The sequence below is a fragment of the Cotesia typhae genome, unplaced genomic scaffold, assembly GCF_013202065.1.
Source record: "Cotesia typhae breed Kobodo isofemale line unplaced genomic scaffold, CoteBio_Ctyphae contig_23, whole genome shotgun sequence".
Classification (NCBI taxonomy): Eukaryota; Metazoa; Arthropoda; class Insecta; order Hymenoptera; family Braconidae; genus Cotesia; species Cotesia typhae.
In genome coordinates, this window is record NW_027423729.1 from 2,061,323 (window position 1) to 2,079,898 (window position 18,576).

General features: G+C 25.6%; 1 protein-coding gene across 3 annotated transcripts in view; it reads right to left on the reverse strand.

Moving 5' to 3' along the window:
* Positions 1 to 1,087: 1,087 nt before the first annotated feature.
* Pi3k21b (phosphatidylinositol 3-kinase regulatory subunit alpha) overlaps positions 1,088 to 18,576 on the reverse strand; it is a 56,897-nt gene continuing 39,408 nt past the window's right edge. For 2 of the 3 annotated variants that reach the window (XM_074239320.1, XM_074239319.1), the window contains 9 exons: positions 16,858 to 17,043; positions 16,052 to 16,180; positions 15,509 to 15,716; positions 15,111 to 15,338; positions 14,608 to 14,932; positions 14,274 to 14,524; positions 13,968 to 14,144; positions 13,649 to 13,900; positions 9,287 to 13,547 (listed from right to left, as the gene is read on the reverse strand). In XM_074239320.1, coding sequence (XP_074095421.1) covers positions 13,274 to 13,547; positions 13,649 to 13,900; positions 13,968 to 14,144; positions 14,274 to 14,524; positions 14,608 to 14,932; positions 15,111 to 15,338; positions 15,509 to 15,716; positions 16,052 to 16,180; positions 16,858 to 17,043 — 2,030 coding nt within the window. In that variant the 3' untranslated portion in view covers positions 9,287 to 13,273. Of the gene's footprint in view, positions 3,146 to 9,286; positions 13,548 to 13,648; positions 13,901 to 13,967; positions 14,145 to 14,273; positions 14,525 to 14,607; positions 14,933 to 15,110; positions 15,339 to 15,508; positions 15,717 to 16,051; positions 16,181 to 16,857; positions 17,044 to 18,576 lie in introns of those variants that run through there. The other variant, XR_012478796.1, reaches the window with a different exon arrangement.

The window sequence follows — 18,576 nt, forward strand, 5'->3', positions numbered from 1 at the left end:
TAATCTGGTTGTAAATATTTTTATGTTAACGCAAACTGTTCTCTTAGTATTACCGCAACGGTGTCGTGGAGGTTTCAGTTGGTGTGTTGAGAGTTTACCTCTACTCAACTCCTTTTACTTCTCTGACAATAATGACCTCATACCCCTTCTCGTCAACAACCAGCCGGTGCGATATAATATTTTTTTCAACGGGGGTATAAAGGGGCGCTTTTGCGCATGTCTACTGCTAATAATATATATATATATATATATATGACCTTTTTGGCTATTTTGCGCAAGTCAAAATTACATTTCTATATTAAATTCAAAGAACGTGCGACTAGCTACACATCGGTCACAGCATGCCGAGCGACAAGGTTAGTCATTGTATGAATTAATTATTACCAACCCGATATAATACGACAGGGTGTTATGCTATGCCAGCTACACATGTATGCTCAACTCATACCAGAATGTCTGAGAGACTTCGATTAGTAGGTTGAAAATAAAAAATAAATAAAAGGCGTTCGCAAGAACTTAACAAGTCTATAAACGGGCTAGTAAAGTTATAAAATAAAATATAATGAGCGTTGATTTTTTTTCTGGGAAATAAGAAATTGCAAAGGGTAGAATATTGAATTATTACGGTCCTAAATGTTATTAAGATTGAGATAAATCGGGAAAAAAATTTAATGTTCTTGTTACCGATAATATTTTTAAGAAATTATCCGAGTCAGAATATTTATTTATTTATTTCAAATAGAATAAACATATAAGATTTTAATTTCGAGATTAAATGATTAGATAGCATCATTTTTATGCATGAACTTAAAAAAATATAAAGATAAAAAATTATTGCACTGACTAATAGAGTAGTAACAAGAATAATAAACTTATATTGTGATTTCAATCGCTTCTTAATTGATAGAAATATTAAAAGAATTTTTTTAACCTGCATTTTATTTATTTTGTTTTAAGAAATAAATAATTTAAAGATTAACAAATAAAATGCATCAATTTATTTATCTTTGAGCTCTCAACGAGAAAAAAAAAGTTAATCTAAAATAAGCAGCCAATAAATTAAGCAATTTTTAAAAGCTTTTATTTTACTTACTTATTTTACTTATTATTCAGAATAATAATGATTGTATTCGAAATAGCATTATTTTAAAACTAAGAATCGTAAATATAGAGCCAAATGATTATTTAAAATTTTTTTTTTAATAATTAAAATCATCATCTAGGCGCATAAAAGGTTAATATTTTTAATCTGGTACTCGGGTGAAATATTTCGGGAATATTTAATTTAGAAAAGTCACTAGAATTAAAAAGATGATAAGCGGTCATAATTCAATGTCTAGTGAAAAGTGGGAACTAAATAAGCCTTGGAATTTTTTTTTAATTACTTTAAGGGACTAAATGAAGACGATTTATTATTTTTTAACTAGTAAGAAAATTTTATAGTTAAAAAAATCGATTTTATTATATAAATACACCAAAGATAAAATTTTCCTTAAAATTAAAAGAAAAACTTTTTTAACATTTAAAAAAATCAAAAAAACTATGTTAATTATTATTTAAAGATAGAATAAAAAAATATTATTAATATTAACAAATGATTTTCAATAATTATTACAGAACTTTATTTTTTGCCTCAACTTACCCCGACAAAATTTTTTTACGACTGGATCGATACCAAGTATTGGTATCTGCTTCTGCAGTTAAAGTAGAAATAATAAAGAAAAATTACCTCAGTATTTTTGTATTAAGTGACCACTTTTCTACCCTCCCTTTTACTTGAAATAAATATAAATTCTAACACGCATATACGGACGTTATAACATAATAAACTGAGCTTTTGACTTTAATTTTAATAAATAAATAAATAAAATAATTTTTTATGAATTTATTTATTTATTTTTTTTTTAAGAAAAAAATTTCCACTCTGATAATCCACAAGTCAGACTAAAATTTGCTCGTACTACTTACGTCTGACTATAATAATCCCTAAACTACTTAACACTTAATGGGACAGGTAAAAAAATAAAAAGAGCAATATTTATAATTAAAACATATTAATCATATGCAAATATAAATGGTTTTACAGATTGATTTCTATGAAATTAAATTTACAATACAATAATGGCCGTTTTCGTTTTATTTTATTTTGTAATCATCATTTTTACTTCCTTTGCGCGAACAAATAGACCAACACACACTCCAGAATTGAAGCAACATTTACTGAATTATTTTTGAGGTATTAATTCAACAATAATTAAGTAAATATTTAAAAACAACAATCCCATTTTGAAGCACCGTTCGACATAAAATTGTTTTTTTTTGACAAAAAGCTCTCGATGAATTTTAGAGCGGTAGGACGCAAAGCAGAGAAATCACATGTTGCACTGTTATATTACGATAATTAATCATTAATTATTATCATTATTTATTTTATTTAAATATTAGACAGACAAATTAATGATTTATTTTAAAATACAATGATTATCAAATATAGAGCCTAAAGCTCAGGATAATACTGTACTTTCGGCCGGAAATTCTATTTTTATTAATCATTGATATATTTATTATTTTTAATGCAATTATCAATACGGCTATTGTTTATTTTATTATTTATTCACTATCACCAGCCTCAAGACTGTTTGCATCGTCGAACGGTGTTATGTTTTATTAATCTTAGCCCTCACATTCATTAGTAAACCCACCGTCGTATCATACAAATCATTGTTTTTATTTTATTTTATTATTAATAATTAATAATGACGCAATCAAGCGCCTCTTATCAGTTGTACGTCTACAAATGTACGCACAGACCAACATATATGTAATAATGTCCCCAATGTTAATACAATCAACATTTTATTATTTCTTACAATATGTAGTCAATACATACACGATATAATTTTTTTTTTTTTAATATTTTATTTTTTTCAATACCTATTACAGTAGTATATATATTTTACATGCATAAACAAAAGTTTTATCACAGTGGGACAGCGTACATTTTTATTTGTTTAATTTTTTTAATTATTACCATATAATTGCATCGATAGATCCTACTTTTCTTGTCATTCCATTTCATCCGATCTTCATCCTTTCTTACTCACTCTCACGCTCTCTCACTGCTTACATGACTCGTCTTTGTCAGCTGTAATAAATTATTTTATTATTAAACTTCCCGAGTTTTATAATTGTTTCAATTTTTATCCCACTCTGCTGTATTTATTTTTAATCCCGATTAACCTTGCAGCAATATATCCAGTCTCTTCAATTATCGATTTTAGTATTTTATTTTATTTTTTTTCACGGTTCATTATTAATAACTTTACTATTATTTTTAATATTTATTTCATAGAGATCAGTTTATTTTTATTTGTTCTTATTTTTTTGTCAATTACATTATTTACTATCATTATAACGTCTATTATTATTATTATTATTATTATTATTATTATTATTAGACAGTAAAAAATTTTACGTCATTGCGTCAAAAATTTTTGTGTTAAATATTTAACATAAAAATTTTTAACACAAAATTTTTTACTGTGTATTTTATTATTATTATTATTATTATTTTAATTATTTTAATTATTTTTATTGGTTCGGCAATAAGTCTAAGAGTAGAGATGCATCGACATTCTTTCGTAAACTACAAACTTTAAATTAATAATCATAAACTAGATAATTGGCTTATCGGTAAACATGCATCACTTTGGACAATTACTATTATCGTAGGATTGTACACTAGGATATTGATCATAATAACAAATCGATTAATTTGTTATTAATTATCAATATATTACCATACCCTTGGTAATTAATTGGTGTTATTATTTATCAATATTTATTATTAGTTTAGCTTAGTAATTATTTATTCAATTAATATTAATATAATTCAATATTTGATCCTCAAATATTGAACAAAAAATTATTTTCAATGATACGTCTTAATAGTTTTATGATTTACGATAAACACTACTAGCAGTGTGTTTAAATAATTTGATTATCTGTGGTCATATATTGTAATGTATATGCACATTTTTTTGCTGCAAGACTTAGTCGTTAATGTTTCTTCAAAATGTCCAGCAAGAGTTAATTTAAACATTCAATCTGTAACGGGTATTTTTCCGGTTTTCAAAAGGAGTGAATTTTAACCGTCGGTGATTTGGACAAGACTTCCTCAAATATCTATATCCCCTAGCTCGAATGAAATCTCACCGGAGTCCAGGATCTTTTCAAGGATAGCTTATATTACTTATAAATGAAATTTGAGCCTGATTATAATTAGTACTCTATTTATTTAAGACAACAAACAATAAATATCGAAACTTAAGTTATAAAATTTACAAACTTTACGTCAAACTTTACTATATCGCACATAACCCGCACACACCGTTTGTTTTTCCGTTTTTCAGTGCCACCTGGTGGCCAAACTCTATCTACTACCTTTACGCAGTAGTATTCCTATTTTACCGACGGTTGTGCACGGCCCTACCTGCCCCTAGTCCAGTCTGGGTGCTTGGAAAGCATCCCTTTCCGGCCCTACTTCCCCCTAGTTTCCTCTGGGTGCTTGGAAAGCAACCCCTTTCCGGCCCTACTTGCCCCTAGTTCCCTCTGGGTGCTTGGAAAGCAACCCTTTCCGGTGGCCAAATTTCCCCCAATGGACAAGTCAGCACTTACGTGGTTCCTGGTCGGAGACAAGGTACGAGTTCCTTGGGTACTTCCTGGTGAAGGGTCTTCTACCAGAAGATTATAACCACTGGGAAACTTGGTTGACTTTTCCGTCAATTAAAATTGCTTTTATTAATTCCTAGACCTTTCTCTACGAGTGAAAGATTTTGAAAATTTATCGCCACCTATCGCTCGTCGTCGAACTTCAGATTTTGCAACCATCGAATATCAAATTCGCACATCAATTTCATTAGATTACAAAAAATTCATACAAAATCATTTCTATACAAAAAGTCGTTCGGGACTTAAAAAAAAAAATAACATTTGTCAATTAATAAATTTTTATCAAAATAATTTCCTATACTAATTTTATTTCTGGGACTTAGTAAAAAAAATTAATTCTGCAATGAAAATAATTAATTAAATAATTATTCAGATATTTTGAATCTGTTCGTAGATTTTAATTAAATCTTTCTTTATCGTCACGCAGTTTCGTTTATATTAGCTCGTCGGTCTTTACTGCAAGTGAACGAGCGGCGAAATTCTTCGCCATCTCTCACCGCGGTGGCGTACTCAAAAATTCGCGCGCATTTTCAAATAATAAATCTCAGTCAAATATTTAAGACTAAATAAACTTTTTCATTAAACAAAAATAATTCGTGATGTTGAATAAACATTATAATAAATAATAATTATTTTTAAACAAAATACAAAAGAAACAACAAAAACATCTTTAGTATACACTCCGGTATTAATAATGATAATAATAATAGTAATAATAATGATAATAATAAAGATAATAATAATACATAGAAAATCAATTTAGCTGCTCCGCCGTCTCGCTCGCACTCACTCTTTACCATCACAAATCAATCAATCAATTCTTCATATACGACTTGGCCGTTTCAAATCTCATATCATGTATAATCATTTATTCATAATCGACATTACGCTGTCTTTCATTCGATTATCTCAACAAAATTTTATACATTTTCTTATTATTTATTAATAATTTTTTTATTTCGTCTCGATGACTTTCCTTGCACCCGAAGTGTCACTTTCAAATCGGGTGTATTTAAACGCTCTATCACTTTTTTAAAAATAATAATATTTTGTTTAAAAAATTGCCTCTTTCCAATACTTAATCTCTCAGTCTGACGGTGTCACGTACACGTCGACTTACTCATACAAGCATTACATTCTTTACTACAATGCTTTACTTGTACAAAAGCTAAGGCAATGTTTTATATTATTTTTCTTCTGTCCGAAAAGACAATACAATCAATTTATTTAAGATGGCAATTTATTTTTTTTTTTATTATTGTATCTTTTTGAGTTTTTTTTTTTATTAATTAATAAATTTATCATAAATTTTACAATTTTTTTTACTAAATTATCATTCAATTAATTTACTATAAATTTATCGTCGCCGATGTCTTTTTAATTAAAAATTGTGCCACCTAATTTACAATTTTTTAAAAAGAAGAAACAATATTTTTACAAGCTGTAAAAATTTATAATAAATTATAAACAATTTCACAAATTATTTTGATTTTTTTAAACTTATAATTATTTTATAAACCAATGACGGTCACAGTGCTGCCAAATTTCTCGCTATTCAGCGTTTATATTCAAGTGTCTGTGAGTATTGTCCGTAAATTTGACAACAATGCCCGACAAGATGGCGCAACCTTTATATATACGCTTGAAAAATTCCCCAGACGCTAAGATTAATTTACAATAAATATAGAACAGATCTATGAAAAAAAAAAAAAAAAAAATTAATTGTTTAAAAGCTAAAAAGAATAAATTTTTATAAAATTACTATTTTAATTCTAAAATATTGAAATTACTATAAAACTCTTTTTAGATAAAATGGTCGAGTGAAAAACATTTAAGAATTTTATTAATTTGTACAAACTATTGAAATTTTTAAGTAAAAAAATTTTGATTTTTATATTCGAAAAATTTTAAGTCAATTTTTACAGATATTAATAAGTTTGTTGATCAGGGAATTATTTAATAAAAAAAATAATAATTACAGATTATTGTTTCTTCACAGAAAAAATCCAAAAATTTTGGTATTGTTGTTTAATATAGTTCAATGGAATATTTATGATAAATCTATTAATTTTTATACAAATCTATATCGAGTGAATTTGTTTAAGGGAATAAAATTCCTTTACAATCACATTTTTCAATAATTCTTAGAAGATTTTTTTGTTTCAGTTTTTTCTCACTACCTCTTCATATCAAGATTTTATTTAATTATTCATACAATATTATTTTTCCACAATGAGTTTCATTAATAATCATCTAATGTAGATATTATACACGATGAAAATGTCAATTTTCATTCTTATTATTTTTATAAGAATATTACAATAAATATCCATGTATTTTAAATTCTTAAATCTTCTGACGTGGACGTTGGAATAAACTCAACGACCAATGAATCAATGGGAGTTGATAAATTTACAAGAATAAAATATGTATATTGTAAATAGAAAAAAAAAAAAAAAAAAAAAAATCAATCAATTTATTCGAACGGTCATCGAGATGTAAAATAGTCGCATCTCTCTTTTACAATATTTACAATATGATATTTAAGCCTCGGGCATGATTCACGATACTCGATTGCACTAATTTTTTATTTAAAATGTTTTTTATTCCCTCTATTCCCTTTGGGCATTTTTTTTTAATTCTATTTAGAATTTTAACATTCGTGCTACGAAACGCTTGGGATGAATAACCCCCGGCAAAATATGTTCGCCATGAGAAAAGTAATTTCGATAGTTGCTCTGTTCTGGAGTGACATGTACGTATAATATTCGCATGTGTTACATATGTATGTGCAAAAATATAAAGTTTTCATTTTTTGAATATTCGACCGCTAGCAGAAAAAAATTTTTAAAAATGTTTCCACATTCTTTTCTTTTTTTTATTTTAGATTCAAAAGAGATGAAACGGTTACGACTATTTTTAGTTTAATAATATAAGTATATTTATTATTATTATTATTTTCACTACACAGAAAGAAAGAAAGCGTAAATTTTCTTAAATCAAGAAAATCTTAAGGAAGATTGAAAATTTCTTGAATGAAATTTAATTTTTTTAAGCCAAGAAAATTTTTAATTGCTCCAAAATAATTTCGGTCTTCCTTACAATTTTTTTGGTTCAAAAATTTTTTTTTTCTGTGTACTATTTATTATAATTATTACTATTATTTTTTTTTTTATTATGTATTTATGTGTAACATGACTAATAAAATTGATAACTTGCCATAAGATTGTTATACACTGACTGGAGAATGTGGAATGTGGAAAATGCTCGACATCAGCCTCTACAAATTCGATGAAAGTTTGTGACTTATAATGCACGGCTGCCCAATTTCAAAACACAGTTTTAAGATTTTTATTTTAATTTTTCTTATTCAAAAAAAGTTTGCGCGCCAAATTGATAAAAAATTTGATTTTTAAATCGCAAATACTTGAATATAAATATTTTTAAGAAAAAATGCTTGAAATTAAGGTCTAAAAATTACAAAAAAATTAGGCAGCCGTGCAAGCATGCTTACAATCGGTTAGTTATAATTTATGGAAGTGCTTTTATTATTTTTACCACAAACATCTTTTGACTGAAAAAAATAAAAAGAAAATGTACAATATCTACTAAAAAAAACTATTTCTTGTTAATTAAATTCACATTTGTTAGATCTGATAATTGAGGAAAAGATAGTAAGAATTGAAAAACTGAATATATTTACTCCAACTTGTGAAACCTTTATTCTAAAAAAATTTTTCTCTTGAAAGTTATCCTGTAGACTGCCAATTGACGTAAAATATGAAGACGGAATTATTTATTGTTATAAAGTTTTAGGTAAATACAACTTACTTCATATTTAAAATCATAAGATGTATAATTAGGAAAAAATTGCTGTTGATTTAATTTAAAAAAAAAAAAAAAAAAAAAACGAGGAATAAATTTAATTAAAAAAATCCAATAAAATAAAATCGAAAACTTTTTTAATAATTTACTTAAAATTCTCGTATATGATTCGAAATAATTGACTTCAAAATATATTTATTGAAAAAAATCTTTAAAAGTTATTTACAATAAAAATAATAAATTTATCCCGTACCTGCATATAGTCAATGACAATATGATTCTACGCGTTTAGATATTCGTGTTTACATGTATATATATAAATAATTAAATGGCTAAAGGTTTTTTGTTGAAAGTAAGTAAAAATATAGTATATATGTAAATATATATGTATATATATATATATATATATATATATATATATATATATATATATATATATATATATATATATATATATGCATGTATATATAGAATTTTTTTCGCTTTTTTTTCTAAATGCTTTTTACAATTGTTGAGTAAGTACATACATACACACATGTATGTATATACTTTTAACATTCTGTTGTTGTTCACACAATGGGACGACGAGACATGTGACGTAATATTTTAAAAACTCTCATCTATATTAAAAATTAAAATATGTATATATGATAGCAAGGAAATAATTTTTATTGTTTTGTTCATTATTATTTAAATTCTTTTAATATTTTATTTTTTATTTATTTATTTATTTTTTTTTTTTTTTTTATTATTATTATTTTACTTAGTGTCGACTCTATTGCGACGTCGACAATTGAGATCATTACAAATCAGAATTCGCCGTTATAATATTATTTAATGGAAGGATTTTTTCATTGTTGAAAAGCCCTTCGGCAAACTGCACTCATAATTAAATTTTACATAATTACTTTCGTCTTACGTCCATTACTATTGTTAATAACTAATAATATTTATTATTATTATTTTTTTTATTAATTGTATTATTAGTATTAATATTATTGTTTATATATATATTTATAATTATTTGTAATTTTTTAAATCCATTAAATATTATTAGTTGCTTAATTAATATATTTATTAATAATAATTTATTTTTTGTTCATCACAAGAGCATCTTAAAGAGCCTCTGGTTATATTTAAAATATCACGAGTCCCGACACATTTGATATTCCATCTCTTAAAGCTTATCCAATGCGTGATTTAATCATTATCATTACTCATTATTATTTATTAATAAATCAATGAAATAAAAAATATTGCAGAGGCAAAAATGTTGTGCTCAAATTAAAAAAATATCAATCGACAAAAAAAAAAAAAAACACCTATCCGATTGAGTTCAACGCCTACTAATGGCAGCTCGGCATAAAAAATTTGTTCTAATTAATTAATTATTTAATTGATTAATTAATAATCATTTAAAATAATATATATCGAGTTTACTTATTTAATTGTTAAATCAGTTAATAAAATTCGTAACAATTTTTTACGTAAAAAAGATTACCTAGTTAATAGCTACTTTTCAAAAGATTAATAATAATATCTTTGATAATAATTTTACATATATTACAATTACTGGGATCTTTCCAACTGACTTTTAATAAAAATTATAAATTTATTTAATTAATCATCCGTTGACATATTTATATTTTATCTTGATCCTCGTCGTCCCGCGGTTATTTATAAACTCGTGTCATTCTTCGATCAGTTATTCAGATAAACATTCTCCAATTAAATGTTTACAAACAATATTAAAAATTCATTTAATAATTACAATTAAAAACAAATTCATTCATTCCTTTACAATTTTATTTTATAATCCATCTTCAGTGACTTTGGTATTGTGAACAATCAAGCGCACTTATATTTATTATTTTTTTTTTTATCCGTTTTAATACAATAGACATATTTATGTTTAATAGTGTTTTGTGTGACAAACATTATATTTTTCATATAAGTTGCATTAAAAATACTAGTTTCAATTCTGGAGCCAACCAGAACTAGATAGTTTCAGGCAAATAGCAAAAATACAATTTTATTAAAAAGATTATTAAGAAAATTAAAAATTACATTTCAAGAAAGTAAATGATTTATTTTTTACTAAACATTATTCAAAAATTGAACAGTTTTTTTTTTTTTTTTGTAATTCTTATTTAGATGCTTAGTAACGTTGATCCGCTTTTAAAAAACTCTATTCAATTTTTTTTGTTTAATAATATTTTATTCTACAAAAACAAAATTTCTCAATCTGTACTCCAACAAAATAATTTAATAAATTAAAAAAAAAAAAATTTTACTATTTATAGATATTTAAATTATGTATAATTGAGTAAAGTTGACATTAAATAAAATTTTTAAAACAATAAAATTTTTTTTTTTGAGAATAAAATTATTGAGTGAAATTTTTTTTTTTTATTTAAAGTAAACATATATAAACATATTAATTAAAAAAAAAATTGAATGAGATTTTTAAAAGCGCGTCAACACTTCTAATATATTATATTAGATATTTAGATACTCATAAATGGCTCAACAAATATTGAAACTCAAATTTTCAATGCTGATTACATGAAAAAATTTTTTTTTACGGAAAATTAATTTATAAACGTACTTGCTGCTGATACACTTGTACATTTACTGACCGCTCTGTAAACGGACAATTTCTCAGTAACAAAACGTTTTAACAGATGAAATTAAAAATTTACAATGTATATACTGTGTGTGTGCTTAATTATCACAAAGCTTGAGATCTTTGTCGACAATACAACAAATCTTGAGAATGATTATAACAGCGATGTTAAAGACACGAGTTGAAAGTTGGTTTTATTTATAATAATAATAATAACTTATATTATTATATATTTATGATCCATTAACGATCAAGATCAAATTATACATCAAAATTAATATTTTTAATTCTCAAGCAGAATCATAAATAAAACTTTACAAATAATTATAGAATTTAGTTAGTAAAAAATATTGATAGTTAAAAAATTACAGTTACAAAGTAAAAAAATTTGTATAAAATTATATTCTAATCTGTAATATCAAAACTATCTTACAATTATTTTTTAATAATTTTTTTTTTTTTTTTTTTTTTAACAATTAGTCTCACATTGCATTAGTTATAAAAATTTGATAATTAAAAATGAGTGCTTGAGATTTAAAAAAAATTAATTGAGTACAATAGTCATGCCCTCATACGCATTCGTTATTCAATGCTCTCATTATCGTTTAATTACATACACGACATATTTAAAAAAAAAAAAAAAATTCGAGGGCTTAACGCACCCATAAATACATAATCATTGTTCTTTTTTTTTCCTCTTTAAAGAATCTTACTCGTGAATTTTAATCATGATTTAATTTTATAGTTTCTATTTAATTATAAATTGATTTTACTATCTCCCTGGACAGTAGAGTTGTCACGTAAAAAAATCTTCTCATTATATCATTTTAACTCAATTACGTATTTTAGATTGCTCAAATATGTGAATACAAAGATTTTTCTTGTTATTTTATTAAATTTAAATTAACAAGATAGTCTCTATACTCTAAACTTTCTTACTCTTCGATATTTGCGCGTTTCTACTTATAAAATAAAATTACTAAAAAAAAATTATTTTAGTACTTTGTTTAATAAAAACATTTAATTATTTTATTGTTTTTATTATTCATAGCGACCGTTTATTTATTTATTTTTTTTTTTTTTTTTTTTTTTTTTTATAATCTTGTGCTCAACACAAGAATAATATAAAGTGGGTTCGTAGAGAGAGAGAGAGAGAGAGAGAGAGAAAGTTATAAGAAAATAATTAAAAAGCTGAAAAATAAGTAAGCAATAACAAAAAAAAGTTACTGAAAAAAAAAAAAAAAAAAAAACCTCATCTCGTCTTATCGATCCAAAATCACAGACAGTTATTCTACAAACCCTTTTGTTTTGCGTACTCGGTCGGGTGCGCAACTTAGGGCTGGCACAGCATTTATATTTCTACGTATTAATAAATCATCAATTAATAAATTTTAATGATTTAAATTCTCCCCTTCGTAATCAAGAAAATTCGTTGTATAACGATGGAGAAAATTCGATGGGATGACGATTTACTGTAACACCTTTGTATCTTTTGTTCTTTAATTGTTAATCAATTAACATATTTAATTAATTAGTAAAAATGTCTCAAGTTTGTTATTTCTATTACATAACTAGTGATTAATTATTATTATTATTATTTTAGTTTACCATTAACTATTATTTGTTGTGATTTTATTGTTGATTAAAGTTAATCAAAGTTATATCATCTAGCATTTAATTATTATAATTTATAATAATAATAATAAACTTATAGAAATTTAATATCGGAAAGACTATTCTCAAGTGGCTTCTTCAATAGCGGCAAGATTACGATAAATATGTACGAAATTAAACGTTTCAAGTGTGTCATTATTACCTTTGTTTATATTCCCCACTGATTACTCTCTCTCACCAACTTCTTCTTCTTTTTTTTTTTTTTTTTTTTATATATATATATATATATATATTGACATCACAAATGTCCAAGCATCACAAATCTCACAACCATCATCCACAACTCGCGGACTCACAGCTAAAGACGTGACCAAGTTATTATTATTATTACCTTGATCAGTTATTAATTTTTACGATTTTTTCATAAAAAAGGTATTAATACATATTTTAAATCACGAGGAGCGTTAATTAGAGCGATCAACCGCCCATACGCAGACTGTTGACCATATCTAAGTGATTTTGATTTTGCGAAATTATTTGCTGGGTTTGTTGACGATGACCTAGACTCGACAGAGGCGCTAATGCTGGGTACATCAAAGTTGTGTTGAGACTTTCGTTGTGCTCTTCAAGAGAATTTGTTGCGTAATGCAGTACCAAATCTTTTAGCGTATTGTGAATATTGTATGGCTCTGCAAAACCGTACCCTCTTTCTGTTGCATAAATAATACAATGATTTACCGTACCATTACACCTGAAACAATTTAATAATAAATTATTGATCAAAGCCATTCAATTTTTGATTATTTAATAACATCCACTGTTGAAATAAAAATTTATTTATAAAATACTTACATAATTGAAAGAGCGTACTGTCCAGTTCTTGATTTACGCACAAGAAAAGTTCCATTAGGTCGTCCAGACAATAATATATCAGCATCTGTTCTTGAACCCTCGAGATAAAGCCACGTCGCTTCATTATAGTGCACTAAATCAACCTCTTGCAAGTCACCTAGCACTGAATCTCCACCAGATTGATTTGATAGCGCATGATTTGATGTCAATTGATCGATCCTCGACTGTTTCATTCCATGATTCCTCAGCCACCTAAAAAAAAATTGAATTAGCACTCAGCAATCATTAAAAATAAATATTTAAAAATAAAAATACATACAGAGAGTATTTATCTTGACTTCGCGTAAGCTCTATAAGATCTGGCTTGAGTTTATGCATTTCACGCTCAAGAGAACGGTTGTAAGTTACTTGAGTTATTAAACTCTCTTCAAGTTGGTCTCGGCTATCTTCCAATGATTTCAATCTGCTTTTCAGTAACTCGGCATTATCATTCAATCTGCGGTAACAAAAAAATGATTCATTATCAATAGGATTATGATAGTAAAAAAAAAAAAAAAAAAAAAAAACTCTTAATCCTTTGACAGAGTTTTAATTTTATTTATCACATCAAATATAATAAACTTACGTAGATATCTCATGCGGCTGTGCTTCTTCTTTATACTTCTCGTGAAGTTTGCATTGTTCTTCAAATAATTTAATAGCTTCACAGAATGCTTCCAGTGCCTGGCGTTTCATTTGCACCTCATACGCTGTCTTGTGATACTCGGATGCGTATTCTTGATATTTTTTAGTTTGCACTTCGACTTTTTTATTCAGATCAATTAATTTTTTAATAACATCTGGCATATCTTTAGTAGTACTTGTTATTTCATCGTCCTAAATAGTTATTTGCACAAAAATTAATAATTATCTATGAATTTTTTTATTGACTTATTTATTTATTTTAAAAATAAAATTACCTGTTGGAATCTTGAGATTGGGTAGAGTAATTTGATATCTAAAGTTGAATTATACTGTGCAAGTGAGCAGTTGCGATAATAATCAACCAATTCGATTACCGAATGAAAGTTGTACGGCTCGGAAAAACCATATTTGCCATTACGGTGACAAATTTTAATCAATTTGTTTGTACTGCCTTTTCGTAATGTCAATGTATACTCTCCGCCTTTGGAAGACGCATTACGTACTAAAAATGTACCATCTGGTGCATCAATCATCATTTCATTAACATCATCTCTCGTTATGTCGCCCCAATACCATTCAGCATCTTGCAGAGTTCGTGGCCTATAAAAGTACAAATGAATAAATAATTTATGAGATTGAATATCAAAATAAAAGGAGCAGCTTTAAATTTTAAATTTAACAAAATTATAAATTGATAAAAAAATAACTTAAAAATTTAAGTTGTTGTTTTTTTTTTTTTTTTCCAACATAGATGAAAAATATATTTTACAGTATTAACCTGTGAGTTTGATGTTCTTTGTTATCAATACAAATTTGACGATCACTAATTACATTATCATCATCCATAGTATTAAATTGGTCAAGTACTGGAAACTGTGGCCTCGAAACTTTACGTGGTGGTAAACGTGGAGGATTTGCAAACTCTGGTAACCTCTCACCCCAATTACCGTGCAATAATAACAATTCCATTATACGTATATGTGCCTCAGTATTGTGTACTACTTGTCTGTAAAGTAATAATAATAACAATAACAATACAATTGGTTAATAAAGTAAACATTGTATACATTAATAGAATAATGATAATATATTATTTATATATTGGTATCGTATTCAAATACAAAATCACCTGATAAATACAAAGTTTTTAAATTACCAATTACAAACGTTACTTACATAATGCGTTCCCAAGGAGGCCTCAGGAATATATGACACAATACTTGTACAAGAATTGTCGGCGGTTCCGTGAACCCTCGCGAGTGTTGCAATTTACAAATTCGACAAAAATGAGCCATTAAATAGTACAATGTACTTCTATGATGCTCCGGTAATTCTGTTACTAATTGATTTAGCCTAAGTGCACATTGATCATCATTTTTCAGACCTGTTAAAAATTTTAATATTTATTAGTTATTTTTTTTTTTTTTGTAAATCTTTACAAGTGGAGTCCATCTTATTTTTGGCTATATCTAGGTGAAAAATTGACATTTTTTTTTTTTTTTTTTTTTTTTTTCCTGAAAAGTACATAAAAAACAACAAACAATTTTTTTTTAATTGTTCATTTTTTTATGTATTTAAAAAAAAATATATCAAAATTAAAAAAAAAAATTTCATTCAAAAAAATAAAAATTAAAATGTTGGACTTCACTTGTAAATAATTAGCTTTTTTTTTTCTTATTTTCTTACTATTGAATAAAAATTAATAATTTTTTTACATACCTGAGACTTCTAAAAATCTATCGTACCATTGAACTGGTATCACAGGGTCGGGTAGTTCCCGTAAAAATTTTTTCAACACACTGGCGATACATTGAAGGCTGTAGGAACTCAAATCAGTATTGCAGACATCTAAAAAAAAATATATATATATAATTAATAAAATATTATTTTTATCACAATTTTATTTATAATACTATCTCATTAAAAATTCCAAACTCTGAATATAAATTTATTTTAATTAAAAAGTTTTACTATACATTAGGCGAATATTAATAGTTACTTATACCAAGATAATTGATTCAATAATAATAAATAATAATTTTAACCAATTAAAATAAGAAAAAATTTACATAAATAAAAATCTTTAATTTTCTATAAACGAAAAAAAAATTGACCGTAATAGAACTGCGTACTAGTCGAACAGTTCCAGAAATAGAACTCCTTATAAAAGTGACGCCTTATAAAATTTATAACACCTTAAACGAGCAAAAGACTTAAACGTTTAGAAGGAATGTTGTAAAGTCTAGTTGCTGCTAATTGCAATAGTTAAACTAAAGTATTTTAATTTAAAACACCTAAACATTTTACTTCCTTTCAAATACTCAAACATACAAAAGGTGTTTTATAGTAAAGCACTTGGGTTTCTATTATCCGACTAAGTGCCGCAATTTTAATGAAAGAATAAAATAAAAAAAGGTCAGTATAATTTTATTCATCAATAAATATATTTTTTTAAATAATCAATAATTTTCAATTTAAAAATAAAATATAAATTTAAATAATTTATAATGTAATTGTTGACTTACCTTGATTAAGCTTTTGACGTAATTCTAAGGTTTGTTCATTAGGCGGACTGTTGTAATAAACTTTATATAAATCTAGTGATAAATCAATGAAAGCCCTTTCTTCGAGAACTCGAGTGCATCTTTCGACGAGTATCGGCGCCGATCGTACCTTCGTGTCAAATTGAGAGCATAATGCAAGGCCAAAAACTGAAAAAATAAATAAAACACATGAGTCATTTTAAAATTAATCATCAATGTATGTTTATTCATAAACCATTGTATTTTAAAAAAAAAAAAAAAAAAAAAAGTTTAGTATGTTTGTTTGTATATATTCTTTCGATAAAAATAATAACAAAATAAAATATAACATTACAATTATTAAAGAGCTTCTGTAGTTAAAATCTATAAAATAGGTCATAAAGATAAAATAACAGTTTCTTTTATAAAAAGATAAAATGATATTGTTAAATTAATGCCTCAATAAAATACATAGTACTTTTAATCTAAACTATATATTGAGTAACGATAACTATTTTAATATCTATTGTTTTTTTTTTAAATACTTTACCCGAATGCTTGGTAGTTTATTTTAAATTTAATAAATTTTAATAAAAAAAAAAAAAAAAATTTATAAAATAACTTTATAAGAAACTAAATAAAAATTTAAAAAGGTTTTTAAGTCGATAAAACTTTTAAACCCACGAATGTTGTAATAAAATTTTATTTTTAAAAACTTTAAATTCAATAAAAAGCTTAAGATTTAATTTTCTATGTATTTAAACTCAAGATTTATTTTGTAAGAATTTATTAAAACAACTTTGAACTTTTTAAAATATTAATTTAATTCAAATCCTATCAACGATTATGATTATAAAAGTTTATACTCAATGTCCAGATCTGGATAATATAATTATATCCGATAAATACGATTACACACAAAATTTAAATTAAAAAAACTTTTACAATTTTTTTTTTTTTTTTTTTCCGAACTTGGCGTAAAATAATTATCCAAAATTATTATGATATATAAAATTTTTTTGGGAGTATATTTTTTGTCAGTCAAAATAATTGAGACACTCAAATGCAGCAGATGATCGTGTGACCCCGATCTGCAACTTACTACAACTTACACATCATCATCATCATCATCAACTTCATAATCGTAGTGGTCGTAACTATAACCATGCAGATGTTTTATAAAGCACGTTTAGTTTAAGTTGTTGGTTTTATACGTTTATGGTTCTATAAACGATCTTTTATATATATAATACGAATTCAACAACGATATGAAGCAGTCCATGGCGCCGCGTGGGACATAACGACTTCAATTGTTAGAAGCATGAATTACACGACTCATAAAAGCAACACATGGGTACATATGCATATATATCTTATATATGTATAATATAAACCAGAAAATGAAGGAAAAAAAATAATAAAATAATAAAAAGTTAATTTCTACAGCTGCTACTGCAGCACCCACGGTTTAGCGACGATTGTGTCTGCTCTTGGTTTTAATGTTTAATTTTTAAAGTTTTTTTTTTAAATTAAATTAAATTAAATCAACAATAATAGTGCAATTAAAAAATAAATACTATAAATTAAAAATAATAATAATACCAATAATTCAATTATTAAACAATACGAGACGTCATTGATAAAAACGGGCGGTGCAATTTGAGTTTGAATTTAAAATAACTTGATGCTACTGATTAGTATTAGTGTAAGTAGTGGTTGTTG